At 43.9% G+C, this 14,390-nt stretch overlaps 1 protein-coding gene across 1 annotated transcript in view; it reads left to right on the forward strand.

Moving 5' to 3' along the window:
• Positions 1–1,986, forward strand: part of FER1L6 (fer-1 like family member 6) — a 64,700-nt gene extending 62,714 nt beyond the window's left edge. The window contains exon 41 of the mRNA XM_018914829.3: positions 1,800–1,986. Within this exon, the coding sequence (XP_018770374.2) occupies positions 1,800–1,986 (187 nt within the window). The remainder of the gene's footprint in view (positions 1–1,799) is intronic.
• Positions 1,987–14,390: the final 12,404 nt, after the last annotated feature.

The following is a 14,390-nucleotide window of genomic DNA, read 5'->3' on the forward strand; positions in this document are numbered from 1 at the left end:
AATTTTTTGCTCATCATGCAGGAACACCCAGAGAAGCAGAGACATATTCAGATTTTCTTTGTGAAATTATTCCTTTTAATTAAGAAACAAAATAATTTCAAAACAAAAAAGAATTTCCTAGGAGCTATAGAGAGTAGCAGACTCTTTAATGTGCCAGAGCAAAGGTGGACAAAGATTAAATGTCTGTGAACTACAGAGAGGAGCATGCAAACAAAGAATAAGGTTCAATGAGTGTAATTTCCTGCTGGCCAAAGCATTATGAGGTTATTCATCTCTTCAATGCTGCAGATCAAGACACAATGCCTTTCTGGATGTAGTCTATTATAATAAATACACTGCTATAACTGGTAATGAGTTCTATTGCCCACGTTGCAAAGGAAACAAATTAAATAAGCAAGAGTCTGGCTTGCCTTTTTTTTTTTTTTCCCAGCCTTTAAAGGTTATGAAAAGTACTCAAGCAGTTAGTACAGGCAGACTAAGTAGTCTGCATGCAGATAGTATATGCATGCAGTACTTCAGTTTAGTCTGCATGCAGTTAGTACCTGCAGACTAAACTGAAGTAGTTTTAATCTTCAGGGTGTCCAGATTTTTAATAATTCTTTTTAACCTGGAGGGCTAATTTGATTATTTATGCCTGGATAATATCCACCTCAATAAAAAGCCCAGTCTCTCATAAAAAGATATTCAGTTGGCCTTTTACATTCACAGACTTTCTGTCACACTGGCATTCACTTCCACTGGCTTAATGCTGAGTTCAGTAGATAATTAAGACATTGCCTAAATTCCTGGAACAGCTTTCTGGAGTGACACATGGCCACAGTTTTTTGTGACCCTCAGTTAAATTCATTCTCCTTATTGCTGCACCATCTGCACAATTACAGTGACACTGTAATTGTCAGATAAGATAAGAAAGACAACCTGCCCAGGTTTTACAGGTGTTAATGTTGCCCAACACCTCTGCATTCATCAGGCCATCCCACTGAAGAGCTCGCAGATGCTGCCTTGGGTAGGGCTGGTGGAGCAGCAGCACAGTGCCCTCCCAGCCCAGGTGTCATGCCAGAAGAGACACCAGGCCAACATTTTTCCTAAACAGAACCCTGTTTTCCTCTCTGTGTGCAGTCAGCTTTGTTGTACAGTGGGAAGAAACTTCTGGGTATGGACGAGAACACAACATGGGGCAACATTTGGAAAAACTTGGATTGTGGGATGCAGATATTCTCCACTGGAAGAAGGTGGCTCTTCTTTATGTACACAGGCAAACCATCTGGGTTTCATTTCATCATTCCCTGTATTCACAAGGCCTGTGTTAAATTTCCTTCTGAAAATACACCATTTTGGGCCACATGCCAGACCTGAGCTGTCTCTGATTATTATGGCACCTTGACTACCACTGTGCAATCAGACTTTTTGTAGTGGCTCATTACCACTTTTATGATGCTAAATTCCTTGAAATTACTAGAAAGCTTTTGTACTCAAGTTTATGATGCCTGCATTTCTTCTTTAGGGTTTATCATGATATTGTTTCCAATTTTGAACCCTTTATCATGACATAAATTGAAGTATTTATGATGTGCGAGCTGGAATTTATTTACAAGTTGTGTGTGGAGCTTTGTTCAGGAATGGGTGGAAGAAAAGTGACCCAACAGCTTGTGAACATGGGTGGACATTCCCTCTGTAGTGGGTTCCAAGGAGTTAAAGGTCCTTTTTCACCTCAAATATATACTTTGCAGTGGGATAACTTTGGAAAGAGATGGATCTGCCTTAACAAAAGATTTTTATTTTTCTTTCTTCCCCTTTAGCCGACCAGACACATCCTTCTCTTGGTTTGTAAACCCTTTCAAGTGTTTATATCACCTGATCTGGAGGAATTACAAGAAGTACATCATCATTGGCATAATTCTGCTTATTCTTGTTATCTTCCTGGTTCTCTTTATCTACACACTGCCAGGTGCAATTAGTGAAAGGATAGTCATAGGAAGTGGGTAGACTATGGCTCTCATTCTAGCCAATAAGGAAACTTCTGCTAAAGTCAGGCGAAAAGAATTAATTAACCTTAAACACATCTCATTCTTTGTAAAAAGAAAAATAACTATTCACATGAAAAACTGGAGCTCTCAGAATATTGGAATGTCTTCTTTGAATGCTCATTCAGACCTATCCTTCAGGTACATTATCATTCATGAACATTCATGTACATTAATGGTGTATATTAATGATGTACATCATTACTGCTGCAGCTTTATTGACATTATTATTGAAAGAGTTGTTATGCACCTAAAATTGAATTTAAGAGTAAATTCTTCAGTGCTAGACAGAAATTAATTTCTCAGTCAAGTGTTTATTATTACAGATGTATGATTAAATTAAAGGTCAAAATCTTTACACAAAGATAAATGTATAATACAGTCTTTGCATAGTTTTGTAATTGATTCTTTTTACTGTTTTTCAATAACCTTATAATGGCATGACCATATTTAGACAAAAAGGTATTATTAAACTGTTAAATTGTCTCATTTGGTGTCATGTAGAATTTATCCTGCACCTCTCAGTAAAAATGCTGTGCTCTACAAAAACATCTCACACACTCATAAATGAGCTAAGTGCCAATGACAGGGATGTAGTAGCAGAGATTGAAAGAACTTTTTCCAGCTGCAAATTGAATGTGCTGGTGATCTCTGGGGAAGAGTGATCAAGAAGATGAAGACTCATCCATGGGCATTGTGGTAACAAATGATCCTTGCAGAGAACAGGGAACAGGGGAAATTCTGCTGCTTGAAAAGCAAAGGCAAAGAGCAATGGAAAAGAGATGGACTGCAGAACAGAACAAACCATGGAGTATTAAAGATAACAAGGAATAAAACCTTACTCTGTTGTCAATGCAAAAATCCTCATCCTACTTAAGAATACATAAAATGTTGCCACCAGTGTCATGTACAAAGCAAGGCTTGATAACTCAATGATTCCACTTGGCCTTCAGATGAGGGGATGTGAATCTGGAATAGCCATCCAAATCTCCTTCAGTGTCACTCACAGTTAGATCCGTTGTAAAAACAACCTTTGTGAAAATGCTTTCCACCATGTACCCCTCACACAAAGTGTGAGCACCCTTTGCACATTTCAAAGTCTCAAAAGGCAACACAAAGAGATCCCATAAATGCTGGTAATTCTGCCAGGCTCAGGGGGCAGAGACAGAAAAGCAGACAGCTTGATAAGTCTCAGGAGCCACTTACAATGGAACTTGTTTGGTACTGCTTGTACCTGGCCTGCCAAGGCTGTGCAATCAGCCTCTGTTCTCTGGTCTAAACCACAGATAATTGCATTAGTCTGGAAAATGGATATCAGTAAAACTGCTATAGACAACACATCTCACCTTTGAAAAGCATTTTAGAGGCTTATTTTGGATGGGACAACTTGCTCCAGTAGTGCCTCTTCCCCATCCCATTGATGACAGAGGCAGGTGGCTAAAGGCAAGCTGAAAGCATCCCATCCTACTCCATCCAGCAGATCGTGACTGTTTTCCTTCTAAATTTCATTTGCTAAATATATAATAAATATAACTAAGTGATCCAGATGTGTGAGTGAGTATATTACAACTAGACATCTGGCAAAGGACTGCAGTGTATGAGTTTTTCTGTTCTATTTTCCTTTAGAAGTTATTTTTTTTACCTAGAAATTAAAACACTATTACATGTTTAAAACTCTCTCAGTTCAATGTAGCAAGACAATGATGTGAAAAGTGCCGATCAACCTTGAGTCCCTCTCCATATTGTATCCCTCTGCACCAGGCCATTGTCAGGTGCAGTCTCTGCTCACACACCATGTGTGACATATTCCTCTGAAACCACGTTTTCAATTTTGTGCTATTTTGTAACTGAACCTGTATGAAACAGAAAAGAAAGTGCTGTTTCTCCTAATATATTTCATCATTCCATAGATTTTGGAAATGCAATTTAAAAGCTCCAGTAAGAGTAAATAAAACTATTCTGGTGCAAAAGATGAGAGATAATTATTAATGACTGGAGTATGTTGTGACAGCCAAAAAGCAATGAATCTGAATTTTTTTCCACTGTGTCAGGTCAGAGGTCCTGATGCTGCATGGCAGCTGTTGTGTTCATCTGTCCTTCCGCTGCTTGTTTGTTCTTGCTGCCATGGACCGTGGTCTGCTCTGTCCTGATTTTTGCAGTGTTCTGTGCCTTGCTCCCAGTCTGCAAACTGCACTGGACCCAGCAGATTGGTCTCATAGTGACTAATGACTATATTAAAATGACTTTTATATTTGGAAAAAAGAAAGCCATTGACAAGGTGATATAAGAATTTGCTTTCTTCATATTTTAGGCACAGAAGGTTTTTGGTTGCCAGGCAGAGCTCCTCATTTCTCTGTGTGCCAGCTGCCAGCTCCAAAGGGATTTTTATCATCTTGGCTGAATATCCTGCTTGCCTTCAGCTCCAAAGTGCAGAGCACTGTCTACTTCCAGACTAATTTATACTTTTTTTATCAGCTATTTGTGGCTGGGAAGAATTTAGCCCAAGATCTGGTTCCAGCTTCCCAGACATTTGGAAATATGACAGCCACCTCTTCTTTCCATTTTCCAATTAATCTGTCTCAATAGCAAACAAATAAATTTTCAGGTATTTCCTATGGAGAAAGGATAATTTATAAAACTCTTCCAGACAGCCTCTATTTCAAGCACTTCTGTAAGCAGCTATGAAGACTAAACAGAGCTAAACTGATTAGCAGAAATCTGTGTCTGCTTCCTGGATGCCTCTGCCGTGGCTCCAGGACTCCACATCAGGAACAGAGGCCTCCTTCACTAGGAACAAGCCAGAAAGATTTATGGATGTTCCTTCCCTTGCTCTGACTGCAGAGTGGCCCTGGCTGAACTCTCTGTGATGATGCTGACACTTCATTACCTGGCTAATTCCAGCACCCTGTCCTTCCAGAGTGACCTGCCCATTACACAGCAGCTCCTCAAGAGGGCTGTGCTTGACCCAGCAGTACAAGAGAGCCCTGGTCCCAGCAGTGCCTCCTCCCTTTGCTGCAGGGGTGGCTGGAGCTCTTTTCCAAGCAGCTGGATCCTGCCAGGGAGCTCCTGGAAAGCTGCAAGTGCACTGCAGGCAGCTGGAGTGAAGGGGAGGCTGACAGAGGGCAGGGAAATCACCTCCCCTTTACACATCATGTGCAGCCTGCATTTTCCCTCACCATTCAGATACTGAAAACACAGCAGACCCATAGGTGATATCAACAGGTACTGTAAGATTTCTTTCCCAAATGTCTTTTAAGGCAGGCACATACAGAAATTTAGTACCCACTAGTGGGCAAAATTGAGAATCACTGGACATTGGGAAATACTGTAAGATATATAGAAAAAAATTATATAACAAATACAGACCAGAAACCTGTCAGATGCCTACACTTCTAGGTGGGATGGTCAAACAGTACGGTTGCACTGTCATCACCCTCTTCCAGTGGATTCCTTTTCCTTTAGTTCTTTGTTATTCTCTGAAGTTCTCCATTGAGGGTCTCTGTATCCTCAATCCCTGAACCAGAGCAGCTACCCCAGGACACCACATCTCAGAGGAATCCTTCACCCACCTTTCCATCTCCAGCCTAAGTGGCTACAGCTGGTCCTGCAGCCTCCTTTGGAAGCCCTGCCTCTCCACTCTTCATCCTGGATCAGGGCATCTCTCACCCATGAGCAGTGCTGACAGCTGCAGGCTCCTGCTGGGCCAAGGGACATGTTTCAGGCACAAGACAGTCCAGATAGGTTTGTTGTGCCCAAAGCATGCTGGCACACACTGTTTAGCTTTGCACTGTTACTGAATGCCAGATTTTGGAGAATTATTAGGAAAAGAGCCAAATGCAAAAGCTCATACAGCATAAGAGCCAAGAAAGGATTTATTTGTTTGTTTACTTATTTGTTAGTGATGTTTCTTTTCCCTGACAGACAAGCAATAGTTAATCCCGTCCAGGAACCAGCACACAGTTCTAATACACTGACAAAGCACTGGCCTGTCAATATGGCTGTGCAGCAAATTAACATTGGCTGCATTTACTACTTGTGATGAACTTTTAATTAGCCATAGCAATAAAATCTCACCAAAGCACTTAAAAAAACACTTTCCAAAAGCCTCTTGACACTGTCAATATGCTCTTGGCTCTTGGTGTGTGAATAGCCTCACCCAAGAACGCAGCTTTGCCTTGGACTGACGGCTCTCCAGAGCTGGCACCCACCATGCAGATGGATGCACACAACCTGTGCAAAAGTGCTACACCACTGCAGCTTCAAAGGCTGTTTCAGTGTGTGGAACACAACTCTGGTGAGGACAGTACAGAAAAGTCAATATATTAAGAAAAGAGTGATAATAAAAGCAACAGTTTGGGAGGATTTGTTCTGCTCAGTTAGTGCATTTCCTGCCCTTTGTTATCTTTATTTGGAAATGGTTTGCACGTCCCAAGCTCTTCTTTCACTGAATGCTGATGGTATGCAGCTCACACAGATATTCCATCAGCATCTATGACCATAAAGTGGATTTGCACATGGCTTTGGAAACTGGATTTTGATTTGCCATGGCCAGGTCTTCCTGTTTTTGGCACAAGAAGTTGCAGTAGCTATTTGTGAGGAGCACTCATGGACTGGGTATTTAAAATGTGACTGTGGAGGATGGGTTTCAAAGCCAGGTATTCTGATTCTCCCTCCCAGTGCCATGATAGAGAGTTGAATAACCAGGGCTGTCCACGTGATCCTGGCTCAACATCTACCAGTGGTGACAGAGGTGCCCTTGAAGGACCTGCCCACCACAGACCTTTGCAGTGTGGAGCCAACACACATGCTGTAAAAACAGTTGTTGGAGTTCTGGACAGGAAAGACTTTCATACTGGAAAGTGAAGCTGGGCTGCTTTGTCAGTGTATTTGTTTCTTTTTTTATAACATCTGTGATGGGGAGAGGAAAGATGGAAAGGCTTAATGCTTTCTACTGTCTCCACAGGTTCTGGTCAGGGCCTTTTCAGTTTGTAAAGCCAAAGATTGTGCAGGCAGATAAAAAGAGAAAGTTTGGGAAGAACTCTATTTGTAGTTCAAATTGTATTACAGTTCTCTAAAATTCAAGTGACTGTAGAGCCCCTACAGACCCTCAGGTCAGAGCTAAGGCATCTTTTTCTCCAAAAACCTCATTTTCCCACACACTATCTCTAGTTTGGGAGCTGAAATTTTATAGATCAGCTTTAGTGGTTCCATTTCCATTTAGTGGTTTGAGAAGTCAGCTGGATTTATGGAAAGGGAAGCAGAGACTGATGAGAACCTGGTTTTAGTGTCTCTGTCTGGACTGTGAGCCATCAGACTCATCTGCCCACCCAGCAGCAGCTGAGTTCTTCCATCAGTCTTTGGGGGCCTGTATCATAAACACATTCCAGAGTGGGAGATCTTGTGCAGCTGAACTCCCCCTTGCCAAAGCCTTTCATTACTATGATGGGCAAATTATTTCCTAGCAGATGTTAGGTTTTCCAAGGTGGTCTTCCCTTTGGAGCCAAAGAGGAAAGCTGCACCTATAGATCTCCTGCCCCTGTGGTCACTGGGGTGCTGATTTAATTACCTGTGGCATTTCAGTCTGTGTCAGACCCCAGGTAGTCCATTGCTTATGCCACACAAAAAACCTTTTTTAGGCACAGAATAAAAGAGGTCTGATAAGTGCCTGAAAGGTTGTTCTGCTTGGTTATTATTCAGATATGCTAATTTATTCATGGGAATAGAATGATCTTGCTGCACACAAAACTAAGCCCTGGTTCCTGCAATCACATTTCATTAGCTTCACAAAAAAAGTGACAGGTTTGCCTTTGAATTTACTCCCATTCATTTTGCTACCCTGCAAGGAAGTTCTTCATGAGTCCCCATGAGCATCCTGAGGATTCCCAGACAGTTTAGGGGACTGACACCTTGTGAGAGAAATGCCAGTTCTGTGTTTGGGTCTGGTCTTGCAATGGCTGCAATATTTAACAAGCCCTGCTGATCACACCTAGCTTTGTTAATTGAACCCATCCAATGGGGCTGAAGGACAAGTGATATGAATCCTACCTGTTAATTACCTTTGGGTGACTCCTTGCCTTCAGGCCTCTCCTCTGCATCCTTCAAGGGCACAAGGTTTTTCCTGCAGTCCCTGATCACAAGACAAGGTTTCCAAATCAGCTCTCACTCACTACTAAAATTAAACACTCACCATTGCCAAGTGGCCTTCTAAAACTCCTGTTTCTTCTCCCCTGTGCCACCTGTTCCCACAGATAAGTCATTCCCTCTTTGGAAGAAAGCAACCTCTTGGGCTCTTCTTTCATTTTAAATGCTGATGGAACAAGCTCTTCTTTCACAAGCAATGAAAAGCAGACAAACACTTGGTTTATCTGTGCCCATCATTGCTTCCTGTGAGGCCAAGTACCCATAGCATGTTAATTACTGAGCCTGTATTATTAACTTTCTGCAGGTATTGGCTGTATATTAAAATAAAAAATCAGGTGGTTCACATCTCTGCTGTCCTTGGGACTGGGACACCTGCCTGCTTGGGGAAAAGTGAAATTTATTTTCAGAAAATGCATTTTATCAGCAGGTTTGGCAGCACAAATCAGACCCAGACCTGGAACCCAGCTCCTGCACATTCCAACCCACAGCAGAAGCATAAAGGAGGAACCAGCTCCAAACCTCACAGCTGATCCTGCTACCTCCAGGTTACAGAGCAGCTTGATCCCAACAGGAGCAGGCTGATCAGCTGGAGCATCCTGCCCTGTGATTGAGGACAGGCTCTGATGATGCCAGGGCTCCTCAGTGCTGGTCAGGGTCAGTGTCGGACAGCAATAGCTCCATCCTACATGACCTGCTCTCATCTCAGCTCTATGGGTCTGTAGGCAGCTCAGTAAATTTTACAAGTTTTTCAAAGGCTGTGGTTGATTCAAAACCACTGGCAGTTTCTCTCGTAACTGAATTAGATGAATTATGATCCCTGTATCAGGAAAGTAGGCAGCATGGGGTGTTGTTTTCAGTGCTTTTGAGAGAGCAAGGCAAATTTGTCAACAAAAAATTTTCTTTTAACTTGGGGCAGTTGACAAGTACTTCATTTGGGACAGTTCTTTGATTGCACTGCTTATAATTACATTAACTCAGAGCTTTTACCAGGCTCTTCATATATGAATGTGCATGACTGTGATCTCCTTTTTTTTTTTTATCCATCAAAATACCTGTTCCCACAGGGCAATAAGGTCCTTTATTCAAGAATCCTTGTGAGTTGGTTTTACTTTACATACTTCACTGAAAAGGAAGCAAACAAAGTAGGGCATGTGTGCATTTGCAAGGCATCTGCTGAGCTGTGTGCAGCTACAATGCATCCTGCTCACACCTTGCAAAGCCCTGATAATGAGACCCAGCATCAGAAAGAGCCCCTGAAACACTGGGATGCCACAGCATTCATGCTCAATTAACTAATTACCAGACAAAATGGCTTGTGTGGTCAATCATCCCTGGCACAGCTTAAACATTAAACTGAAATGACTCTGTGCCAAAGCATCACACAGGAAGGCAGACCTGCTCTTGCTAAACACAGTGGGAGTTGTGTTTCTGGAGTGTGGGGGGCTTGAGACTGCTGGATTTCAAGTAGTCAGCAGACTGAGAGTGAGTGACTTTGCTGCTGAAGGCTTTGGAAAAAAATCCTCTGCTGGTTCTCATCAAATATATGTGCTTCTCATAGTTTTATATGTTGGAGGAAACAGAATGCACAGAAAAGAGAGAGACACTGTGATCAAATGCTCTGCTATAAAAAAGCTGCAAGTAGCTCCATTATTCCACATTTCCAGACTTTTGTAGTGCAGGACTCAACATGAGGGCTAGGGGAAAAAAAAAAAAGCCCTCAAGAAACCTCTCTGGAAAACAAACCTTCTCTAAACTCCTGCAGAGTGACTGCAGCCCTGGAGATGCATTTCTCCCATCAGGCTCTCATGGGGCAGGTCTGAAGCAGTGGGTGGCATGGAGAGGCATCACCCTGGGGACGCGAGGGCAGGGCTCCCATGAGATGCCCCTTTTGCACAGGTAAGGTGGGGCAGCACTGGAGCAGAGCAGAGCAGCACAGTCACAGCCTGTGCTCACCCCACCACCCCTGCAGCACCTGCTGCAAGGACCTCACCAGCCCAGAGACCTGCAGGTGCTTATCCAAGCCTGGATGTGAGCTCTGGCTGCAAACACCTTATGGGACACACTGAGATGGGGCAGGAGATGCCACAAAGCATTTTAGCAGTCAGTGGCTGCAGAATTGAACCCTCCTAGTCAAGAGCATTTCAGTGCTGGAAGAAGGAACAAACAGTTCACAGCAGAGTAATTCAGAGTGCCAGAGGAGAGGGAGCTCCTGAGTTCAGACTGTGCAGAGCACTGACCCAGAACAAGCTATTTCAATATCCCTACCAATCAAACCTCTGTGGTTAGGAGATAGGGATGTAGGTGCAGATCCAAGTTTAGTCCCAGACTCAGTCAGCCATTTATATTTAGAGGGTTATATGGCACAATCAATTCTTTAAGTCCCTTAGGTAAGATTTCAAAGGCATGCAAGCCTCTGTCAGCCTCAAGGTGTAACATCTACATCAAGGATGCATCCCTACATAGGGGAGATTGTGTCACACAGCCTGCTGCCCTGCAGGAGAATCCAATGGACCCTGGGCTGCCTGCTGTTCATGCACTAGGGTGATTGACTCAGTCAGATTTACACACCTGCTCTATTTTAGGTAGGCACATGGTCAACTAGTCCTTGGCTGTTGAACAAGATTTATGGCCCTTAATTGCTTTGTAGTTCCCTTTAAGCCAGATATGGCCTTCATGACCACCACCAGTGGCTACTGCATAAGCAGGAAAAGGGGGAGAGGAAAGCACACTGTCACAGGCAGGGAGGTGGTAAAACCCTTCAATGAGTTTGAGACACTCAGTGTGCTCTCATAGTTATTTAAACCAAGGAAAAAGTTTGGTCTCTGGTAGTGACCAAGGTAATGAAAAACCTTTCACTGCTTCCTCTGTACCCCACAACACAATAAATAAACAGATATTGACTTCCCAGCAGGCCCTCTGTGGGAGGTGTGTGGGCAGGGGTGGGAATGAGCAGTTTGGACGACTCCAAACTCTGCATTAGTGATGTAGCTCTCAGTCCCTGCAGAGAGACAAAGCTCAGCAGGGCCAGGGGTTTCCCATGGTGTCAGTACCATAAATTCATCTTACAAAGTGTGAGTCAGGAAATCAAAAGGAAAGCCTCAGCCTAAGGAGACTCTAGAACTGAGGGGCTGCGTAGGAGGGCAAGAGAGCTCCTGATACATTTGCACATTATCCCTTCAAGACTGTTTTTTGTTAGATCAGATGATCCAATATAACAACAATCTGAGCCACCAGTGCTGCCTTCCTGCCACAGGGAAGAACCAGCAAGCAGAATTCAAATGCAGCTGCAAGGGGGCACATCACACATAAAAGGAGCAGGAGAGAGTTCAGCCACAGGCACCACAGCAGGGACAGAAGGTGTTTGGTCAGGGCTAAGATCTCAGAGCTCAAACCCCTTTAGGGTTCAACACTGAATAGCAGCACTCAGGAAGAGGAGTGCCAGTGCCTGAACTCCTTTCTGCTCTGAGCCTCAGGGCATCTCAGCAGCTACCAGGGAGGGAGGTTTCTGCACAGACAGGATCTGAGGTTGGGTTCATTTAACTGAGTTTGGGTTAATTTATTCTGCCTTTCTCTTCTGTAATCTTTTCCCCTACTTGAAGTGCAGCTACCTTAATTTGGTTAGTGGAACTAAACCTCTCATGGTCCCATCCCTGCCTTGCCTTGTGAGAAGTCCTGGGAAAGTGAGAAGCCTGTGCACCAGGGGAGCTGGAGAAGTGCACAGCAGTACCACTGGGACCTGGCAGCCAGGACTAGAGAGGCTGTGCCTCCTGCAGAGCTCCAGAGGCAGCTCACTGGGCAGCTCTCCCCAGGACCAGCTCCCACACAGAAATCCCTCTCCAGCAGCTGGGGGACAGCTTCCAGCTCCAGCACCCTTCTCTCATTGTCTGCTCTTGGCACATGCCTCCCTTGTCTGAGGGAATGAAAAGTTTTATGCAAGGCACTCCTCAAAGCACTCATGTTTTCCTCCTACAGAATGTATTTTCTGCGGTTTGGGTCCTGTGAGGTCACTGCCCAGGCCCAGCACAGCTGCCCCAGCAGGTACATCTCTCTCTCTCCCCACATGGGCTGTACTCCCTCATCTCAGCCAGTGCTTGGGCATGACCTATCTGAGACAACACAAAGAAAGTAGGAATTATCTCACCTCTCTACTTCACTGTTGTGCTGTGAAGTTAAATCCTGTCCCTCAGCTGTGACTACTTCCTCCTTCCCTTCCCCCTGCCCTCTTCCTAACTGCTGTCTGTCAAGTTCCACATTGCAGCAAGGGCATCGTGGGATTGGCAGAAGTTCAAAAGATGCTTCTCAGACCTGGGGTCATTGGCCTGTCCAGGTGTCATTGTCCCCTGAGACCCTCCCCCTCCCACCTGGCTGGTGGCTCACCTATCCTCTCCATCCCTCCTCCCTCTGGGCTTAAAAGGCATTGGAACCCTGCAGTCAGGGTCTGTTGGAGTTGTTACTGAGATTCAGAGCTTTGTGACCCTGGAATAAACTCTGAATTTAACCCTGCGGCAGAACCTGTTCTCTTTCTCTTCACCATCGCCTGAACTTTTTCCACTGGAGGTAAACTGAGTTTCTACTTTGCTTGGACTCATTCTGAGTGCCCAACTGCAACCTCCAGCGAGCCAAAAGTGTCTCTGAGGAGAAATATCCCCAGCAGTTTCCTCTAGCTCAGGGCGCTAAGGCCAGATGAACCCAGGCACGCTCCACTCAGCATAATACTTCACCAAGGAAAAATACCATTATCCTTCTATCATCACAGCACTTTTCCATCAATCTCTTTTGGACAATATCAGATATCTCTTTATTTCTCTTCAAATGGTGATATCATTTCACATTTTCACAGCTGTTCTGATGCAGATGTTTATTTCATTCCTATGGGGGGGCTGAGTGCATTGCTGTTCTACAGCAGCAGGAATTTCTTGCAGAGACCTCAGAGGTCAAGTAGCCTCTTCCAATCTGCTAATTGCTATTATTGAAGCTAACTAGCTGAGTAATTAAACTGTGCTGCAAATAGGTGTTTGATTGAAAAATAGCCCCTTTCATCATGAAACCAGCCCAGAAGCTGGATGCTGGTTCCATGAATAGCAGCAGGGAGCAGATCCTGTTCAGCAAGGCTGGCAGGATCTGAATGACCCTCTCCCCTCAGACAGAGGAAGGTGCAGAAGCTTTCTACAGCACTCTGGCAATAGGAGCAGCTGCTTTAGTGATCCTGGCAGACTGACATCAAATCGATGGCAAACGTTTGTGCTTCATCTCAGTCTCCAAATCCAAGAAGAGTGTTTGAAGGAACCAGAGATAAGGGCCTGAGACAGGCTCTATACCAATTATTGGAGATGTAGCCACACTAGCATCACTTTTTCACTTCGTTTACAAGGGAAAAAAGCCACATGTGAGTCATTAAAGACCTTGTGAGCTTTTCACACTCTGTTAAAAGTACCAATAACAGGAACTTCTTCAGCACCTGCTGAAACATCACTTATTTGAAGAGCTGTTAGGGGCTGGGCTGGGGCCCCTGAATGCAATGTCTTTTGTTTGATAACCACAAAATACAAATTTGTTGGGTATGTACTGAGGTTTGGGGTTTTTTAAAGTAGCTCCTCCAGTTTGGATTGGATGACTGGGAAGAGCAAAGACTGCAGTTTTCCCAACCCAAATCTTTTCAATTTAGCAATGGAGCCAAGAGAAGTGGTTGAACATAAAATTTTGTTGCAACTTGGGCTGAAAGTTTCACTAAAGTTTAGGCCCAGGGAGATTTCCCAGGCTGGAACATTTTATCTTGAATAGTTAAAATTAAGCAAACTTACAATTGCTTATGAAGCAAATTTTAAATTTTGGTATTAGAAGGATCCTGCCTTCAGATTAGGTGAGTAGGCAGTAGAACATCTATTGTTCTCACAGTAAGTGTTTTCTGCTTTCTGATATATGATTTCTTTCACATTTCCTTGATTGGTTCTTATCCTACCCAGCCTGGGAGGGAAGTGGGTATTACTCCTTTCTCCCTCATAGAAACCTGACATATTTCAAGACCCTTTTATTGTTTCTGAGTCATTGATTCTGAATGTATCCAAATGCATCAGCTGAGACCTCATTCCTGCTGACATGGCAGCAGGGTAACCTCAGGGGCCACGTAGGCTAACTGCAAAAGTCACCTTAATAATTATTCTGGTGTGACCTGATGAGCTGAATTGCTTGGAGAAAGGTGGGGGAATCAGGCAGACCCAGCCACTT

This window comes from Serinus canaria, chromosome 2, assembly GCF_022539315.1.
Source record: "Serinus canaria isolate serCan28SL12 chromosome 2, serCan2020, whole genome shotgun sequence".
Taxonomy (NCBI): domain Eukaryota; kingdom Metazoa; phylum Chordata; class Aves; order Passeriformes; family Fringillidae; genus Serinus; species Serinus canaria.